Source organism: Embiotoca jacksoni, unplaced genomic scaffold, assembly GCF_022577435.1.
Source record: "Embiotoca jacksoni isolate LCO1_2020_lvr unplaced genomic scaffold, fEmbJac1.0.p SCAF_70, whole genome shotgun sequence".
NCBI lineage: Eukaryota > Metazoa > Chordata > Actinopteri > Embiotocidae > Embiotoca > Embiotoca jacksoni.
In genome coordinates, this window is record NW_027185426.1 from 190,732 (window position 1) to 212,336 (window position 21,605).

The 21,605-nt window shown below is 43.1% G+C and overlaps 1 protein-coding gene across 4 annotated transcripts in view; it reads left to right on the forward strand.

Annotated features, from left to right (window-relative positions):
- The first annotated feature begins 13,547 nt into the window (after window positions 1-13,547).
- hectd2 (HECT domain containing 2) overlaps window positions 13,548-21,605 on the forward strand; it is a 35,598-nt gene continuing 27,540 nt past the window's right edge. For all 4 annotated transcript variants that reach the window (XR_011179710.1, XR_011179711.1, XR_011179709.1 and 1 more), the window contains exons 1-4: window positions 13,548-14,102; window positions 17,942-18,083; window positions 21,120-21,258; window positions 21,385-21,487. Coding sequence is in view for 1 of the 4 variants with exons in the window: in XM_069177210.1 (XP_069033311.1) it covers window positions 14,028-14,102; window positions 17,942-18,083; window positions 21,120-21,258; window positions 21,385-21,487 (459 nt within the window). In the remaining 3 variants the exon portion in view is untranslated. The remainder of the gene's footprint in view (window positions 14,103-17,941; window positions 18,084-21,119; window positions 21,259-21,384; window positions 21,488-21,605) is intronic.

Sequence of the window (21,605 nt, forward strand, 5' to 3'; positions counted from 1 at the left end):
TTTTATGACTTTGTGCACAAGACCTTGTATCTCCCAGATCACCATCGAAGCGTATTTGTATGCTCGTTATGGCCACTTCAGGCTAACAACCAATGGCGTGGCTACGGCTGTGGACTTCGTGTGCTTGTGGTTACAACACGGAAAGTCGTGTGCCGCATGCTCGGCGTGGTTAAGTCGTAAAAAACACCTGGAGGGCGTCTAGAAGCCCCAGAGGCTAACAGCTGGCTAACGTAGTGCAGGAAACACAAAGACCACAGAGGGAAAAGATGAGGCCGTTGGGAAGACGTAGGCTGTTATCGAAGTTATGAAGATAAACTCTACGTGACTAAAATTACAATATATCAGCTAAACATCCAACCAAACACGACTCGAGAACTCGAGGCTAATAGAAAATTCTAGTTCTGACGTGGTGAATACCACAAGAGGGCGCCGTTCATACGGATTCTTCTCGTATACACGGTGAATATGAACACATTTGAGCGCAGCAGTAGCCGAATGGCTTTCTACAATTACATCCAGTCAGGTCTTCTCACATTACTGATGGTGATGATTCAGGGTTTTTTTCGCCACCACGAGCTGCTCCTGTTCCGCACCTCACAAAAAAAAACCTGAGGGGAGTTTCCAGGAGTGTGACAGGCTCTGATACCAGCCGATGCAGATTCTTCACGTTACCTCACCCCGATACCATCCCGCCGCTCGGTGTCAGCGTGTCAAAGGTCCGGCCGAGTTAAACAGATGGCCCGGGACGTCCTGTAGCCACGGGGGAGCGGACGCGGAGTCTGTTGGACAAACAGCAGCCGGCGGCGTCCCGCTGAGACGAGCTGCATGTGAGACACCGAGGCATCGCTGGTGCGTGTTCACACCGCAGTGGTGGGATCACCTTACAGGACAGACCGGGGAAGGCAAGACACATGTTCAAATCATACATCCTTTCTCTATCTGTAAAATGTAAAAGTACCTTTTAACGATTCATCTTGACTTGTTTGCAAATATTTATCTAAACGAATGCAAATCTGGGCAACGAACACCGATTATCTAAAATTACATTTGGCGGTGAGGTCGTGAGGAGCAGAGCGATGTACCGCAGAAAAACGTGAGATAGCCACGCTTGCCGATATCAAGGTGTGACAGTTACACGTTTTCTCACGCGCTGCACGTCGGGGATCCGGGGGCCCGTGAATACATGGATTTGTATTAAAAGCATGAAAGGGAACTAAAAATGTCTAAATTCACCAGAGTAGGTGTTTGCTTTGGGTGTATCTATATTTGTCAGCAGGATTATGGGAAAACCTACGGGCCTGATCTTCATGGGACTAGGTGGAACAAGGAGGAACCTATTAGATCAATTAATATGGCGCGATGGTGCGAAAGCCCTGTTCTTCTTCAAGGAATTATTATTCCGGTTTATTATTATTCTCCGTAAACAACTGCATTTTTGGAGGCATTATCATATTCAAAAACTCATGAAAGTTGGTACACGATGGCGAAAAATTTCCTATTTTAGTGGAGTTGCGAGTGGGCGTGGCCAAATGCCTCGCTAGCGCCCCCTAAAGAGATGCCCCGGCAGCTACATTTACCTACATGCACGGGATTCGGTGGACACGTGTATCACACCGAGATGTACAAAAAAATTCCAACGCATCATTACGTCAACTCCTACATATTTTGTCGGACCGACTTGAAATGTATTCTGTGCACTCTGAACATGTTTGGAATTAAAAGTTATCAAAATAATACGTTTTAGTCGATCGGTGTGCCCGTGGCGGCCAAAAAGTGACCCAAAACTCATACTATAGCATGCCGGTCAAAAAAAATACCCAGAAATGACTTGATTTTTTTGTTTAAGTCATGACAAACGGGGGAATTGAACCCCAAATCTTCTAGCTGAGAGGCACCAGTGCTAACCACTGGACCATCTATTGTCCCAGGAGTTAGACTTCATTGTGACAAATCTTTGACTCACTGCAAACTATACCTCCACCGTCCACAAATATTCATTCAAATGTGACCAAACTTGCCGCAGACATTCTTTGGATAGTAGATATTCATGTTTTCAAGGGTCTGCAGTGATATTAAATATCTTCCTGTAATGTGAAGTGAATGCAAAACTTTTTCAATTTCTCCAAACGTTTCAACTTCACTAAAAGTTGAATCACCATCAACAGGTGGAATCTGAGCCATTAATAAGTATAAGTAAACATTAATATGTGGACCCTCGCGTGGGCCTCAGACCACTGCTGGTAGTTTAATTCATCTTCTATTTGAAGTGAAACAAACTGACATCTGATTGTGGTTAACTTTGATTATTTTAACGTTCTATGATTCACCTGATCTCTGCTGCCAACACAGAGCGTTTCTGCATGTTAGGATTTTCTGGTCTCTACTTTTAATGTCTCCTGTTTCTGCTGAAACACACACACACACACACACACACACACACACACACACACACACACACACACACACACACACACACACACTGCTGGGCTGGGTGTGGCACCCCTGATGTGGGTGTGTCGTAAATATTTGCACACTTTGTCAGCTGCGGTAGAACAAGACAAGTAATCTCACAACAGTCCTAAATATCCTTTTATATTCTACTTTTATTTCTGTATTATTCTGTTATTTCTATTCTTTCGTGTGATTGTGAGTGAATTCAGAAGGAAGCTCCAGCAAGTACAAACTTCCTATATGATACTGTGGAGATGATGATGTATGTTATTAATAGGATGAACATGTAGGTTATTTTTAAAGTGACATTACACAGGATGTGTGTGTGTGTGTGTGTGTGTGTGTGTGTGTGTGTGTGTGTGTGTGTGTGTGTGTGTGTGTGTGTGTGTGAGACTGTGAACTCGCTGCAGTGTGTGTTTGATGATTCTGATATTTGCCTGACACTATGTGATTTTATCTGATAGACATGTTAGGAATGTGTGTGTGTGTGTGTGTGTGTGTGTGTGTGTGTGTGTGTGTGTGTGTGTGTGTGTGTGTGTGTGTGTGTGTGTGTGTGTGTGTGCTTTACAGTAAGCGTTGCGTATGTGTGGAAATATTTAAAGCAGCAGCAGCAGCAGCCCCCCCCCCCCCTCCTCCCCTCTGTGGTCACATGTTCTTCTCTGCTGTGAAGTGAATCACTGGAACACAAGAGTGGGATTAAAAAAACATCACAGCCACATTTCATTTGAAGGTGAATTCATTTTCAGACTTTGAGCTATTTTGGTTCCAAAAATAACATCTAAAATCTAAATAATTAGGTGTTTATTTTACGAACAAATTGCATTTGCATCAGTAGATTTCTCCTAAATTCACAAAATGTGAGTGCATATTAAAATGTCATATAAATACAGCTATATTTAATATGTGAAAAAATAAAACTGCAAAAATCTTCAAAATAAAGATGGAGGAAAAAAATTTAATTTGCGCCACCGGCTGTTTATTTCGAGGTGCTTCACTTTAAGTTCAAGCAAATAAAACAGAAGAGCTCAACAAGTCGGAGACGATTTGTCAGATTTGCAGCAAAAAAAAAAAGTATATCGTTAATTTGAAATTATTTGTGCGACAAATTAATCTTCACCTAAAATCTCACGATCTTTTCTGACACTCGACTGCACGTCTTCCAGGTGGAGCTTCGTTTCCAGCGAACCGCCGTCCGTCCCCTCGCCGCCTCTTCCTGGAGGTTGTGTGTTTTTCTTGGACATATTAAGACATGCAGGAACGCCGACTCAGCGCACGCCTCGGCGGCGTCGGCGGCCCGTTTGTGGGAATGTCGTGTTCGTGCTCTGAGCCGGCTGCTTGGAGCCGGTGACACGCGAGCATGCCGGAGCGGTGACTGAAGGACTGCAAACGGGCTGCAGGTCAGAGGTCGTTCAGATTGAACAGGGTGTGAAGCCTCGGAGGGGGGGGGGGGGGGGGGGGGGGCGGCTGCCGTGTGGATGATTTCCGATACCGTTAAGTGCATGTGTGACAGGTGGAGAGTGAGAGAAGACTTTGAGTCGATGACTAAGAACGTTTTACAGTCACATTTTTACATCTTAGAATCAAAGAAGAAAGAGAGAGTTTGTTTCTTCAATGTTTTTATTTTGACTTTGGTTAAACGTGCTAAACGTGCTAAACGTTCATGTCGGTTCACAAGAGATTAAAAAACATGTATGCACAAAAAAAACAAAAAAAAACGCTGATCTGTCCGTGTGGAAGGTGAACGCCATGTTGGTGACGGCTCGTCGGTCACCATGGAAACGCGACCTGACCGTTTGTTCCCTCCTGCTCAGACGCCTCAAACTAAAAAAAAAAATCCTAAACTCTAACAGCTGAATTATGTAAATATTTCATTTCACCCTCCCACCTTGTTCACTTATAAAACATAAAAATGTTCCAAAAATGCATGTTTTTATTAAAAGTAAATGTAAATTTTCCACCAATCAGTTACAACTATTTAATTCGGTTGCTTTAGTTTTAAAAGTTCGCAAGGAAGAAGGCATGCTGGGAAATACGGGAGGACTCCACAGACACATACATGCAAATACAATGATGTCACTGTGCAGCAGTCACATGTATCGACAGCAGGACAGACTGAATTATGTTCTTTGTTCTGTGTGTTTTGTCTGTATATTTGCCAGAGATGCAGCGGATGTGTCAGCAGTATTGCATCATCCATGTTCGTTGTTCCTTCTCGTGCGCTCATATTTTCTGATTGACGATGAGTCGACATAATGTTCAACCCTCCCGTATCCTTTTGGAGGATCTTCCGACACCGGTTTTTATTCTCTCGCAGCTCCTGTATCTTTATTTTTTTTTTAAGTTGTTGCTGTTTACCGTCTTCGAGGGGTTCCTCTCCGTCCTCCAGAGTCCAAAATGAATTATGTAAATGTGCCTCTCTATATTCTGCAGCAGCTTAACGGGAGCGGCTGCAGGATGATTTAGAGTTGAAAGAGCCGTTCTCTCTTGGTGAGTTTAAAGGGTGAATAAAGGCTCTTGTGGCAGATTCAATAAGGAGCTGTCCTTGCAAAATGTAAATGAGTCTTGGCCCGTGAACCTGCTGATGTGATACTGGACCGGCGCCGCTCTTTTAACCATTTTACTCGTGTTTTCATTTGTTTTTCTTCATGAATTTGCTCCTGTTTTTAAACCATGTTTAATTCATTGCACTTTGGATCGTTGTTCATGGGAGCATTCATAGGACATTCAAGAGGAAGAAATAAGGAACTAAAGACATTAAGATTCAGATGACAAAGACATGAATATAGAAAGTAAATTAAATTTCTATTTCAGTAACTTTGCTTTTGCTTTTGCTTTTATTTGATATCCAGAAATGCAACTATGAACTTTATACATGGAGCTAAAATGAATGTGCTTCTATTTCAAAATGCTTCGATGCTCGCGCAGAGAAATTAGAAAAATATTGACAAGAGAAACTCTGACTGAAATCATGAGATTAATTTTAAAACAAGTGAGTTGTTTGCGTGTTTTCTGAAGCTTTGTATGTCTTAAAATGTCAGCATGTATGATGTCATAGTTTCATAAGGAATCCTTCTTGACACCTGATCTGAGATAAATTTATTCACATCTCTGTGTCTCAGCCACCAGTATGTGGAGGAGCATGAGGTGTGTGTGTGTGTGTCTGTGTGTGTGTGTGTGTGTGTGTGTGTGTGTGTGGTGTGTGTGTGTGTGTGTGTGTGTGTGTGTGTGTGTGTGTGAGTGTGTGTGTCTCACTGAGCCACAGGTGTGTTTCGGGAATAGAAAGATGACATAATGCTCCAACAGGCTGCCAGCCGACACAGGCGTGTGTGTGTGTGTGTGTGTGTGTGTGTGTGTGTGTGTGTGTGTGTGTGTGTGTGTGTGTGTGTGTGTGTGTGTGTGTGTGTGTGTGTGTGTGTGTGTGTGTGTGTGTTTCTATACGGGAGATCTATAGGCTGCTGAGTGAGTGAGTGAGTGTGTGTGTGTGTGTGTGTGTGTGTGTGTGTGTGTGTGTCTGTGTGTGTGTGTGTGTGTGTGTGTGTGTGTGTGTGTGTGTGTGTGTGTGTGTGTGTGTGTGTGTGTTGTGTGTGTGTGTGTGTGTGTGTGTGTGTTTGTGTCTGTGACTGTGTTTTATGGCAGCAGGTGTGACAGCATGTTGTACATATGAGAAATATGCTGTTACTTCAAAACGTGTGTGTGTGTGTGTGTGTGTGTGTGTGTGTGTGTGTGTGTGTGTGTGTGTGTGTGTGTGTGTGTGTGTGTGTGTTTCTGATATTAAACCCTGATGAAAAAAACCCCCTCTATTTTGCATTTGCAACCGATGGATCCATAATTTTTTTAGAGGAACAACATAAACATGCAGTTTGAAGATCTGCAAGTAACACACCAATAAAATGAAATTTAAAAAAATAATAAAATGAAATGATAATTTGAAAATAAAATGGAATAAATTAATTAATAAATTAAAAATTTAAAAATTAAAATGATGGAGCCATAATTGAATCATCATCATCATCATCATCATCAGCGTGGGCGTTCTCAGCCAAACAAACCGGTGACATTAACACTTGAGACTTTCTATCCTCGGACCGAGTGGAAAGATTCCAGCAGAAGGTTCGAAGGGTTAACGGTCTCCTCCAGGACAACTAGACGACTGTTCAACCAGGACGTCCACACTGACACAAACACAACCTAGTTTATACTTTTATCATTAATAAGGAAAAGACAATGTCACCTTTTAATATCTCAATCCTGTGAGCACATCAATAAAAAAAAATATTATTTTTTTACTAAATTTTGGTTATTTATTAAACACAATAAGTAGAACAGTAAAGTTCCCTTTCAATTTGGTTGTTTAAGATACACAAAGAGGATTTATGAAGTTTTGTAGTGATAGTTCAATAAACAACAGTTAACTTTTTAAAGGTATTACACTATTCTAATTATTTCATATGCTGATCATGTAATTACTGCACTATGCTCACTGACACATGGAACCTTTTTTATTTTATTTCATGTTGTTTTTTTCTCAACTGTTGAGTTTGATTTGTTTCTGGATGAAACAAAATGTGAGAAAATTGGTGGCGTAACTGAGATTCAGATCCAGGAGGTTTGTTTGTTTTCTGACCCCAACCATGTTTTTATTTTGTCCCTGAACACAACCACGTGTTTTATAGCTGTAAGTTACATTTTCCTGTAAATGACATGGCTCTATTCATGCAACAGGTATCGATTTAATCCTCTAGAGGAAAACGTGTAATTTTCACTTGCATTTACTGCCCAGCTGCAGAGAAATCAAATAGAAAATGCAGCGTTCCAGAGTTAGACGAGCTCGAGGGGTCTATATGAAAAGGAAAAAATTTAAGCTTTGACGCTCAGACGCTGAAAAAAAACCTTCGAGGTGAAGCGGCTTCGTTGTTTTGTTCCCCGAAGAACTCGAAGTTACGTGATGACGTGTCCATGTTGTCACGTGACGGCGTGTCAGCCTCGTTTTCTCATGTGTTTGAGTGATAACGGCTCAAAATTCACACGTTGGTGTAACGAACTATAAACGGTCGACGGAGGAGCTTCTGAATAAAAACACATCGAAGACGCAGAAATAAAACATGTTTGAATGAAATACGACGATAGAAAGAGAAAAAATATCATGCAAGTACTTACAGCTGTTAGAAAAGAAGGAGAATATTTTCAAACTAAAGAATCACTTGATCAATCTACAGGTATCTCAGCTTGGGGATTTGAACCCACAACCTGATCACTGAAACCTCTGAGAGAGAAGCTGTGGAGCTCGACCTCCAAACGGACTCACTGAAGGTCACCGCTCTCATTCGGTTCACAGCAAACCAACAACAAACTACACACTCTTTTATTCATTGAGGATGGAGCCATTTGTTGTGCGGATACATTACAAAGTACACCTAAACAGGACAGACGGACAGATGGCCCAGATGCACACACACACACACACACACACACACACACACACACACACACACACACACACACACTGGACTCCAACATTAGAGCGGTTTGATGTGTGATTAATTAGATCATATTTCATACAGCAGCAGGAGCTCCAGGCTGTAAATAGGTGGTAATGTGAGGCAGTAAATGTCTGAGGGACGGACGGGGGACACTGGCAACAGCACACGCAAATACACAAATACACACACACACACACACACACACACACACACACACACATATATATTGGTACTTTTATTCTTGTGAGGACACTAATTAAAATTAATTCTACAACTCAATCGAACTTCAATAAAATAGGAACGTCTGACAGGACGACACATTTATATTTAGAGGAAAATATCCTCAATTTCCAAAATGCCCTCAGTCTCAAGGTCTAACAGGACCTCACAGAAATAGAATACACACTCTCACACACACACACACACACACACACACACACACACACACACACACACACACACAGACAAGACAAATGAATCCGAACAAGCAGGGACACATCAGCTTGTATCTCCGCCGTGTCACCTTCGGTGAGTTGCCACAGTGACGTGTTGTTTTCGGCACCACGACGGAGCAGCTCGGACGTTTTCAGCTGGTTTGGAGAACGTTGAATTAAAAGGAAACGTCTTGTTTGAACTCGTTGTTAGAGGCAAGACAGCAGCGTTGTTAAAATGTGAATTTATATATATTGAAATGGAATTTAGCCGTTGTGATAACGATATTTATCACGTACACATAATGTTTATTTTCTGTTTTTTTTTCATGTTCCAGGAGGCCAAACATTCACAGTGAGGTCAATATTTTCAATAATAAAGCACAAACTGAAGGTTCGGCCACAAAATAGATGCACAACAATTTCTCAACAACAGAAACTAAAGTTTAAATAAACGTTTATTTAAAGTGTTTTCTTTGCTGGATCAGTTTAAAGTACATTTCCTGAACTTTATTAGTAATTAAATCGGTGAGAATTGAACTGAAATGAATGCAGACCGGATGGAATTATGGGTAAACAGCTCCCTCTTGTGGTGAGAGGAGACACGACAGGTGCCTTACAGATCATGAAGACAAACTGCAGAGACGTCGTCATCATCATCCTCATCTTCCTCATCTCAGTCTGACAAGAAGCAAGTGGTTGTGGAGATTTTCTTTTCTTTTAATGTTTCTATATTTCTTCTTTTGCTTTTTCTTTTTTACAACCAGAACAACTTTTAAGAAGGAGTCGTTGTCAGCATCTTCTGTCTCCAGACGGTCTCCATGGCGATGAGATCCGGACCTCCATCTGCTGCACGACTTACCGTCCTTAAGACGTCTCTCTCTGTGACTCCGGCTGCGTGTTGTTGTTGTTGTTGTTGTTTTTGGGTGGGGGTCGGGGGTTGCCATGGCGATTGATGGTATCGCCGATGGATCCGACGATCGCTTGATACTTCACGTTCTCGCTGGTGTTCAGACACACTCTTTGTGTGCCGAAGTGTTTCAGGCCGGATCCAGAAACACACCCTCGTGTGCAGGAAACGTGTGCACCATTCACCCCCCCCCCCCCTTCCTCCCCCTCCCCGGACCCCCACCTCCTCCTCCCTCCTCCTCCTCCCTCCTCCTCCTCCCCGGCTCTCAGCTGAACTAGAGTAACCTCTCTCCCGCTCCGCTCTGGTTCGGGAGGAAAGGCGTGTGTGTGTTTGGCTGCCAGAAGGTCTGAAAACCAGGATTCTGCTGCTCTCCTCGCCCAGATGTTCCTCCTGCTCCCTCTCCCGTCCCACAGTTTCGAGGCGTTGCTATGAATCAAACCAAATATTCCTCCTGACGACAGACTCCTCTCCTCCTCCCTCTCCGCTCCTCCGTGTTCTCACATCAGCACACACAATGTGTTTTTGTTTTCCTCGTGCGTGCTTTGTTTTTTTTTTTGCACTTAAAACGTAACGGGTTGTAAAATTTAAAAAGATGTCTAGACCGCTTGACTAAAGAAGAGGTGATAATTACAGAGCAAAAACAAATATGTCTCACTTTTCAGTCGTATTTCAACCAGAAATGTATGTTTTTGTTGTTCAGGACCTCCTGCAGGACCTCCTGCAGGACCTCCTGCAGGACCCGGGGGAACGTTCCTGGTGATTCTCTCCAGAAGAACCGGTTCTTTGAAAAGCTGCTCAGGTTTTATCCATTTGGCCTGATCATGAGATGAAACGAACAAAGGAGAACTTGTGTTGTGTTTCCCAACAATACTTATTACGGTGAACATTATTAAACATTATTAAACTTTATTAAACATTATTAAACCTTATTAAACTTTATTAAACATTATTAAACTTTATTAAACATGATTAAACTTTATTAAACTTTATTAAACATTATTAAACATGATTAAAGTACAAATAAAAAGTATGCGATTCGATACGCAGAGAAAGAAAGAACGTGGCGCCGCTTCTCGTTTGTGAATCTTTAGTAGGTTAGAAGATGTGTTTGTCTCTAATGACGAGACATTCATGGTCCTTTCAGAGAGGTCAGAGGTCAGAGGTCAGAGGTCAAGGTCTGTGTTGGTGGAGGATTATCACCTCGCTGAAACTCATCTGGAGAAGATCAATTTAATCCCGGCAACCTTTTTCTCTCCTGACGTCCTCCTCTGGAAACATCCACCAATCTACGGCAGAAAGGAGATACGTGGAGTCGGACTCTCAGCTGCTCCTCCACTCCTCCACTCCTCCTCCACTCCTGCACTCCTGCACTCCTCCACTCTTCCACTCCTCCTCCACTCCTGCACTCCTCCACTCTTCCACTCCTCCACTCCTCCTCCACTCCTCCACTCCTCTACTCTTCCACTCCTGCACTCCTCCACTCCTCCTCCACTCCTGCACTCCTCCACTCTTCCACTCCTCCACTCCTCTACTCTTCCACTCCTGCACTCCTCCACTCCTCCTCCACTCCTGCACTCCTCCACTCCTCCTCCACTCCTGCACTCCTCCACTCTTCCACTCCTCCTCCACTCCTCCACTCCTCTACTCTTCCACTCCTGCACTCCTGCACTCCTCCACTCCTCCACTCCTCCTCCACTCCTCCACTCCTCCGCTCCTCCACTCTTCCACTCCTCCACTCCTCCACTCTCCCACTCTTCCACTCCTCCACTCCTCCACTCTCCCACTCCTGCACTCCTCCACTCCTCCACTCTCCCACTCCTCCACTCCTCCACTCCTCCACTCTCCCACTCCTCCACTCCTCCACTCCTCCACTCCTCCACTCCTCCACTCTCCCACTCCTCCACTCCTCCACTCTTCCACTCCTCCCCTCCTTCACTCACCTCCCCACTCATGTGTTCACCCTCCGGCTCCCCCTCCTCTCCCCCTCCTCTCCCCCTCCTCTCCTCCTCCTCCCTCCCCCCCCCAACTTGTTTTCAGAAGAAGCCCACAGCCCCATAAATCCATGAGTCAGCCACAACCCCATCTGCTCTTATATAACACTCCCACAATGCAACAGTGCCTCAGTGCGTCGCCTCCAATCCTGCCGACGTTCACGTCCAAAGACCGAAGGTGAACCATCATCAGGCCTCGAGGCGACTCCAAGTTCACGGCAGAGTTCAGTTACCGAAACTCACACTGAGAAAAACTCCCAGCATGCTTTGTGTTCCTTCATCAGGTGAAGGTCTGAGGCCGTAAAAACACATCTGCAGCCGGAGCTCTGAAACAAACAGCTGACCTGACGCTGGAAAATAAAACAGTGAAAACCTGAAGAAAAACTTATTTCTTTGAACTTCAGACAAAGAAACTGTTTGTGATTTTTTTTTTAAGCTTGTGGTGATAAATTAAAGCAAACTAGAAACCATAGAAACGGTCTCCTCCCCCAGCGTAGGCCCCGCCCACTACATCCAATTCAACTCAAACAAAACTTTTTGCTTTGCAACCAAAAAGTCTCGTTTCAGAAGCAAAGTCTTTTTTTTTTTTTTTTTTTTTTTACCAAAACTAAAAAAAAACCTGTAGATGAAAATGCAAATGATTTTATTCTCAGTTCATTTATTTTTACTTACAAACTCCATGTTTGATTGCAGTGCGAAAAGTTTTCGCTCCCAAAACTGTTTTCCCTTCTGATCGTCTGTCTGCTCACATTTGAAGGATGAAAACTGAAATATTCACCTCGTTGATATAAATAAGGTGGACACAATTTTCAGAAGCAGCACGTTTAATTAAGGCAGAATTTACTGCATTACTTTCATCATTTTTAAACCAATTTAAAGCTCTAAATGTAAATGTAAACTTCCCACCGTGGAAACATCACATCTGTAGTTCTGTCTCAGACCTGGTTTCTCTTTCACACTCTGCTCGGCTGTTTAACTTTTTATTGGCCTCAAATTAAAAGGGAAGAAAACAGATTTTAAAGAAGCAGAAAAGTCATTATGAGAATAAAAGATCTAAAAATGGGTTCAAGGCTTTTTTTCTTTTTTTTTTTTCCAGGACGAACTGAAACACTGGAGCTGTTTTTAGGGAACCAGACGGGAGAGAGTTCAGATGATCTCAACGTTACCGAGAAACCACACACACACACACACACACACACACACACACACACACACACACACACACACACACACACACACACACACACACACACACACACGCACACACACACACACACACACACACAGAGCTGCTGCGACATCAGGAGCTGCTCAGTTTCTTTATGTTCAGTGAGAGTTGGCCTGCAGCCCGGATCCTGTTTCTCACTAATTATGGACAGAAGTTAAATTGTGGCGGTGACGCAGTCTGAAGCAGCAGCAGCAGTCAAGATGGAGGAAATCACTGCTCCTCACTTCCTGTCAGCTGTCAAAAGAAAAGTCCCACTGAGGAAGGAGGTGGCGTCAACGTACTGGAAAATACAAACGGAACCAGACGGGGACCAAGAAATACAGTCACATGTACATTTGTAATCAGGAAATGTTTATTTCTAAAGTGAAGAAACGGACTTCGGCTTTTAAACTCTATTGTATAAAGAAATACTCTACTTTTGATAAAGATCTGCTATTCTTTTAAATATTTATTCCCTTGAGTTGCTCATTGTTGGACTACTCGTTCACTGTTTCACCACATTGGTGAGAAAGAAAATGTTTTAAATTGTTAAAACTGAAAAATGATACAGAAAAAGTTGCCAAAGACAAAAAGCAGCATTTTATTTATTATTTATAAACATTGATTTTCACCGGGAAAAAAAACCCTGGTGAAAATTAGTCCGACTGTCAGAGATTGAGTTTGCAATATTTACTGTAAAGTCTCTCAAACACCTTATAAGTCACGTTTATTTTTTAATGGGTGATTTTTTTTTCTATAACCTGATTTAGTTACCTCATAAATATCATCATTTTAATCTGATTTTTGTTATTGCTAACATGAAATCTCTTTCGTCAATTTTGTTTATTTGTATTTGAATGTTTTGCACGTGCGGGCTTCTGTTGGCATATCTGACTGCTTAAATTTCCACTTTTATTGTGAATCCAACGCTCCTATTTCCCGTTATTCCTTGTGTGTGTGTGTGTGTGTGTGTGTGTGTGTGTGTGTGTGTGTGTGTGTGTGTGTGTGTGTGTGTGTGTGTGACGCTGTGCTTTCTCCAGGCTCTGCTCTCCAGGCGCCTCCTCCTCCTCCTCCTCCTTCTCCAAACATGGCGCCGGCCCGCAGCTGTGCTGCCTCTCCGACCGACGACGCAGAGAGGGAGAGGAAGAGGAGAAGAAGAAGCGGGTAAAAACTCTCCCTGAACGTGTTTTAAAAACTCTTTTAAAACGAACAGAACTTCGCGCTCTTGAAGGAACCAGACGGAGACTTCACGCGCAGCTTTTGGAGACGTTTACCCGTCAGGCTGTGCGCGTAACGGAGAGCCCACCTGTCCGACGAAGGTCGATTCCCCTCGGTTTCTCCGAAGGATGTGAATCTCCCTGATTAGTGGGTGAAGTCACGGAGACCCGGGCTCGGAGCTGGCTCTGCCAACAACATGTGCAGCGGCGTGAGGAGCAGCGGCTCCGCGGCGGGAGACGAGTGACTGTTTCCAGGGAACAAAACGAGTTTTCCAGCCGGAGAGGAGAGGAGAGGAGAGGAGAGGAGAGGAGAGGAGAGGAGCGGAGAGGAGAGGAGAGGATGGATGGAGAACATTCAGGAGTGGAGAGGGACCGAGAGAAGCTGCCACCGATCTACAACAGCTCCCTTCATGCTGTAAGAAAACCTTCTGCTTCTTCATCTCAGGGTTTAAGCCCTCAGAGTGTTTGTGGTGCAGAAATCAAGTTTTATGTGTTTATAAAGTGGAAACAACTTTAAATATGCAACTTTTTAGAGTCAAATTAGGAATAAAACTGAGAAATAATCAATTAATTTGGAATATAGTGCAATAACTTGAATCAGGACGTATTAATATTGTTTATTTAAAGTATAAGAAACAGCAGAATTGGGGATGCATCAGGTTTTGCTTTACATTTTTCCTTTTAAAAAGTCTGAATAAGACAAAAATTTGATCACATCTCATTTAAAAAACGATGTATTTTTTAATAAACACTAATGAATTAAAAATAAATATTAGAATCCAAGTATGAATTTGAATTCATTCCTTTTTAATTAGTGTTTGGTTTGTGGCCACTCTTAACTCTGAATGATACTTGGCACACTTACTTTTTATTTTTCCTCATGTTTTTATAGATTTTTTTTTTAGTCTTTTGCAAATAAAATCTTTTGTCTGATCGGTTAGTTTGATTTTTCAGCTTTTTATTTTCAGAGAATGAAAGAAAAAAAATGATGCAACACAAACACAACATTTATTTAAATATCCTTCAATCTAAATGCAGATTCCTCTTCCATTAGACACAGGATCATTCTGGATTTCATATATTTGAATTATTTGCTTCTCCATAAAATCCTTTTAAACTTTAAACTTTAATATATTAAAGGTTTAATTATTCTTTCTTCCACTTTATTGCACACATATGCATTAAAATAAAAGAAAGATAAAACATAAAAGAACACGTTAGGTGACAGGAAGCAGGAGTTCAGCGATGCCCTCCTTCTTACATAATGAGTCCTGACATCGGCTCCTCAGCGGGTCCGATGATGTCATCACCGTGTGCTCGGTGCCGTCGGGTCTCTGCGGTTCTGCTCTCGGTGTCGCTCCGCAGCGGGCCGGCTCGGTTGATGTCATCTCCATCGAGTCAGGCAGCAGGAATGTGCCGATCCGACGGTTCTGACCAGTAAACAGTCTGTCACCGCTCCAGTCTGGAAAGGCCATAAAAGTTTTCCTCTCTGCAGCTCGGTTCTGCAGGACTTCACGGTCCGACTGATGGAGGAAGATTCGGGCCGAAAGGTTCCGGGAGACGGCGGGATGTCGTCGGGTTACCGACCAATAAAAAGGGAGCAATTGAAGACAGCTGAGACGCTTTTTATTTTTATTTTCCTCCTGAACAGAAAACCATCCGGAAACATCTCCGGTTTTGTTTCTGAGATCTTCTCCAGACGTCGGAGACCTCGATGACAGCATGCTGTGATTCTGTCAGATAAAAGATGACTCAGCAGAAGGTTGTTTGAATGTAAAGTGCAGCTGTTTTAATGTCGTTGGAAACTGAACGTATTCGAGTGGTTTTATTTTTTTTGGGGGGACAAAACAAGTAATTCTGAAGATGCAACGATGAGTCGAGCCAGCGGTGGATCTGAAAGATCTGATTGGAAACCTGACGATAACTGTAACCTGACTGCACCACAGGCCTGTCAATCAAACAGACACGCCCCCAAAAACAGGTCTTCTTGAATCTTCTTTTCTAATGAATGAGGGATTATTTTCAGATGGACCTCCAGAAAACTAATAAGAAGGAGTGACTTTAGCTAACAACACCGAGATAACTGATGGACACATTTTATTCACTTTGGATTTGATGAGAGAAGTTGAATGGGAGTCTATGGAGCCGGAGGCTTTTTGGAGCCGACCTCTGGTGGCACTCGCTGGTATTGCAGCTGAAGACACTTCTGCATCGGACTCGTGTGTTTCCTGTCTGATCGTTTGATGATTTAGTTTATGTATGAAGCTGACACATCTGATCTCTGATCCAGAATAAGTGGAAACAGACTGATAAAGTGTCTTTTGCTCACTTTTCACTTGTTGCATCATTTCTGTTTATTCTCAGCAGAACAGCCGGTGTACGTTAGTGTGGTAGTGTTGATCTCAGTCTCAGACTAAACTCAGACCTCCACGGAGAATCTCCTTCCTTCTCTTTGGTTTCAGTTATTGAACCGACCCGTGAATCCTCAGACAACACGTGAATGTTTCATGTTGAAACGTTTCCAAACTAAACTCTGCTGCTTCCGAGCTCCGTTCCTTCTTTCGGTTTCCTCCTGTGTTGTTTGGTGTTTGTCTCTCGTTGCATTTTCACTGATTCTTTGAGCCGTTGCCGACCAAAAGCCCGGCCGGGCTGCTGGCTGAAAGACGCCGATTCAACAGATGTATGACGCAGTTTTCAGAGTCTTGGTGTCGATGTGGAGCTGAAACATCAGCTGGTCGCTCGATCAGCTGATGTTGTGTTGTTGAAGGAGGAAACAATGAAAACAGAATGTTGACAAAAGAAGACAAAGTTTATTGTTATAAATATCAGTATTTCTATCAGCAGCCGTAATACAATAATCTACCAGCAGAGAGAGGGTGTGTGTGTTTCAGTGTGTGTGTGTGTGTGTGTGTGTGTGTGTGTGTGTGTGTGTGTGTGTGTGTGTGTGTGTGTGTGTGTGTGTGTTTCAGTGTGTGTGTGTGTGTGTGTGTGTGTCTGTCAGGAACGGCTGCTGTGCATCTGTTGCTGTCTCCTCCTCCTCCTCTCTGTTCTCTCCATCTTCTTCATCCACTTCCTGTCTTCTGTCTCATGTCCTCCGTCCGTCCTCCGTCTGTCTCGTCCCTCCTTTGCTGCTCTCCTTTCGTCTCCTCACCTTCTGTCCTTCAGGTGATAAATCTCCGACAACATTTGGTAAACGTTGTCAGCGTCGGTTGATTTCTAGAAGAGCTTCTCTGAGACTTCAGGGTGTTTATTTCCTCCACAAGGAGGAGGATGTGATTTCAGTGTGGTTTGTTTATTTGTTTGTTTGTTTGTTTGTCAGCAGGATTACAGAAACACTACGTCCACGACTTGTTTTCAGGGCTGAGCGCCAAAAAGAAAAACTCCAAACGTGCCTTTTCTTTTAATCCCAAATTTCTGTTTGTGCTTGAATAAGTTTGAACGCAGGAGTGACTCTCCTGCGTGAAGCTTTAACCACTCGGTAGAAGTTCGATAAACATTTCAGATTTTGTATATTTCTGCATAAATATGATGTAAAACAACAGATTTTCATCCTAAAGAGAAATAAATGAAACAAATTAGACAAATATATTTTACTTGGCCCCGTAAATTCTGCATCTTAATGTATGTTTGATTTTCCTTTAAATTGAATATGTTTTCAGTTATTTACTTTTTGCTGAAGTTTATTAGAGCCTGAACGATGATGATATTAAGGAGTGAAAAAAAAAGTTCTATGTCAAAATATGGGCCCACATTTTTTATATAATTATAAAATACGTCTGATCTCTCAAATGTCATCAAACACTTTTGACCTTCATGACGAAGATTTGAATGGAAGCAGGATGTTTACAGCTTATTGTGCATCACTGCACTGAAACAGAACTTCACTGGGAATTTAATAATTATAGATAATAAACTGAATCCAAATAGAACAATTTATAATATACCTGAAGCATCTTTTTCTGCATTATGTTCAGAAAAGAAAGGTTTTCATATCGGCCTATTGTTTATAACGATACCAGATTTCTAAATTTCTAAAATCATTGTTATCTTCTATAATAATTAACAGTTGAATATTCTTCCCTAAACATTAAACTCTAAAGCACTTCAAGCTACATTTAAATCAAATAATTCTCTCCAGATTCATTTGAGTTCTCAGATTTCATTCGGTTGGAACGTCCACATCACAAATGTCCCTCCGTGTTGTGCGTCCCGTCTCCCGTTCTCCGTCCTTCATGGTGAACTTCCTGTTTTCAGGGTCTGGGACGAGGAGCCAAGCAGCCGTTTCCGTCTCTGGGCACCTTCATCTCCACGCTGAGCCAGAGGAGGGACGCCGGGGGGCGGAGCTTCGCCGGCGGCTTCACCGGCACCTTTAACGGCATGCCGGCGCTCCGACACGGTGAGTTCAGGGTCCAGGTACCTCCACCAGAAACTGTCTTCTACACCCTCACATCCTCTTTTACATCCAGCTCGATGGAGTTCGAAGCAGGAGTCTCCAGGAGAGAGTGGAGCTCGTTGCTCTGGATGTAATGATGTGTTACTTCCTGTTTACGTTGAGCTGCGGGCGACGACGTTGGACGGTTTCTACAAAGAAGGAAAAGCTGTTTTAACGTCTCGCAGAAAATCACAGCGTCGCACCGCTGATGAAATAGTTGCAGGTATTTTTCAGACAATAATAATCAAACATTCAGACGCTGCAACGAAAGTTGCTCCAATATTTTCCTGCTCCGGGAAGAAAGAACACAAAATACGTGCGTTTACTTGAGTTTTATTGGATTTAATTCCGGCGTTTTCATAATAAATGAAGTCAGAGAAAAGAAAAATATGAGTTCTAAACCTGACAACAGGAACTTCTCGGTGTTCCCGAAGTGTTTGGATATTAAAGACGACGCTGCTTCCTGTTCGGGGCGAGGTTATTTCTGACTGCCGTGAGAACGCCGACCCAGCGCAGCGCTCACCAGCCCGCTTTGTCACCACGGCTACCGATGCCAGAATAATTATGCAAACCTCCGCCCCAAATGAAAACCATATGCACACACACACACACACACACACACACACACACACACACACACACACACACAAGATAATGCAGCCTTCCCCGGGCTCGTTACAGTCACCCGGCCTGCTGGATAATCACCACAATTTGCTTTTTCATCTGTAAAGTATTACAGGAGGTTTGTGTTCCCCCTTTTTAATATTGTCAAATATGGTTTTGTGCGCCGAGGCTGAGCGGAGCCGAGATCTGTTTCAGGATCAGAAAACACTCCGACACCTTTTTCACAAACGTGAAAGTGGAGCTCGTTGCGGAAAGAGATTTCAAACTTTTATTGATGTCGGGAGGCCGACTGGAGCTCTGCAGCCGCACGGAAGAAAAGAGTCGTATGAATATCATATTTGTTTACTTTAACTTTAGACTACAATCGAGTTTGACATTCAGGAAAAGTGTAAATTAATTTGTAGGGCATATTTCTTAACAAAAAATAAAATAAAAATGAAGTACAATCAGGGACAACGGCCATGTTTCATTCCCTCCCTCCACTATCAGGTTACGTGTTCGGTCGGAGGTTTGCAGGATGTTTCTTTCATTAAACCTCAGCAGGAACTAATGGACGACACTTGAGGAAGATAACAAGCCCCCCCCCCCCCTTCTCCTCCTCATCAGGAGACATCAAAGTAAATTCTGCTTCAAGGGAAGAAGAGGAGAGAAGATGTGCGATTCGAAGGTCACAAAGGTGTCTCTCTTTGATTAAAGGTCGCCACGACAACTGAGGCTCGTTGCTGTCAGGACTAACTGGGTGATGCACTATCTGACAAAGCGGTGATAATTAGAAAGCTGTGAGGAGGCGGGAGGGGGGGCGGGGGGGTTAAGAGCACTTTTATTTCCAAGGTTGCAGCTTTGATCTGAATTTTTTTTTTCTGGTATTTGCTGTGCTGACAAAACAACTAATGATGCATGTGATGGCCCGGTTGCTAAGAAACATGATGGATGTTCATGATCCTCAGAGGATGAATCACAGTCGTTATTATTCGTGGTTATATATATTTCTAAACTACTTACAGTAGATTTATATCAATATTGTCTCCTTGTTTCGGGTAATTCTGGATTTGTGTCTCGACCTGCTGCTCTCGGTGCTTCGGTATCTGCATCGGTTTTATTTGGAGCCCAGAACTTTGTGATTGCACATCGTATACTGAGACAGATTACTGTAACGCACCGTCAGTATTTCCCCTCAGATAATCTGACTGGATGTAATCAGATTACTGTAACGCACCGTCAGTATTTCCCCTCAGATAATCTGACTGGATGTAATCAGATTACTAATCGTTCCTGCTCCCCAGAGGAACGTCTCTTTTTAATCGGACGAACCGGCCACCTTTTTGTCCGGCTGTGATTTATCCGTCTGTCCGCCTCCGTCCTCGTGTCCCTTTTATCTTCTGCTTCGTGCAATCGGTCCCCGCCCACTGGGGGAGCTCCCACAATGCACCTGGACAGATGCCTGTTCATGACTATTGTTTCCGTGGAGACGGAGACAATAGTCGGCCAATTACAAAGAGAACGGATGGAAGGATGCGCAGGTGTGTGTGTGTGTGTGTGTGTGTGTGTGTGTGTGTGTGTGTGTGTGTGTGTGAATTGTAGTCATGCTGCGCTGCCTGGCCTCTGTGATTACACACTGATGGGGTTAATAGGTGTTGTTTGTGCATTTATGTGTGTGTGAAAGCAACAATATCGATTTAATCCTTTCTATAGTTAGTTGTTATTTTTTCTGTTTATCTGCGTGTATGTTTTCTCCTCCTCTACATGTGTCCATGTACAGTGAGATATAAATGATCTATTAAAAAGACAAACTGCTGAGATGAACAGCAGCCAGATTTAAAGGTGAAAAGTCGACCTTCCTGGTTAATGTGACTCTAATGAATATTATGAGATGATGTGCTCATCTATTGTGTTTCTATCGGTGTCCGTTCTGTCTGAGAGCCGATGCAGATTAGAAAACGCAGATATTACTTTGTCATCCCCGTTTACACGGGAATAAATCTCAAATACGTAGACTCAGTTTTAAACTTAAGTAAATCTGACATTCAAATTTTCAAACAATGTTTGTCCACATATGTCTTTGCTGCGGTGACTTTAGGTTTCTCTGTCACCTCGCGAGTGATTTTATGTGAGGCGTTAAGGGAACATCTGTAAACTGTAGCTTCAGAAAACATCCTGGGCTGAACTCTCCCCTTCTGAACTGCATGAAAACTAAAGATTTGGACCAAAATGTGTCATTTAACTTTCTTTTGGATTTGATTGGTACAGAAAAGAAGAATCCTTCAGGAACCAGAATCAAAGTGAAAGTTTTGGTTCTGTGAGACTACGATCGCTCCAAGTTTGGTTCACCTGATTTCTCCTTCAAAGCTGGACGAGTGATTTCTTTCCTTCTCGCAGGACGAGAACTTCCTCCGATCTGCAGCGACGTCCGTCAGAAGCAGCGTCTCTCCATCGACACGCTTCCTCCGGAGGTCAAAGCTCCGTTCCCCTCCGACCCCGTCATCCCCCTGAGAACCAAAACCACCAAGGAGTTCCAGTGAGTCTGTCGGCTGTAAAAAACGTCTATAAAACCAAATAAAACTCACTTTGAATGCTCAGAACACATCGAGAACAACTCTAAGTTTGTATTTTTTAAGCGTTGCGAGTGTATTTGTGTTTCCAGGGAGGACACGGAACGCGCCGCTCACTCGGGTGACTGGAGGGAGGTCCGGGAGTTTTACTTGACCACCTTCGACTCCTTCATAGAAATCAACGCTGCCTTCAAGGTACAACTCGTAAAGTCTGGCTGTCCGTGAAGCGCCTGTTGTGAGAACAACAGTTTTTGAACGCTGAAAGATTTCTCCAGGCGCCGCCACTGCTTTTACGATGGGAACGCACTTCTTC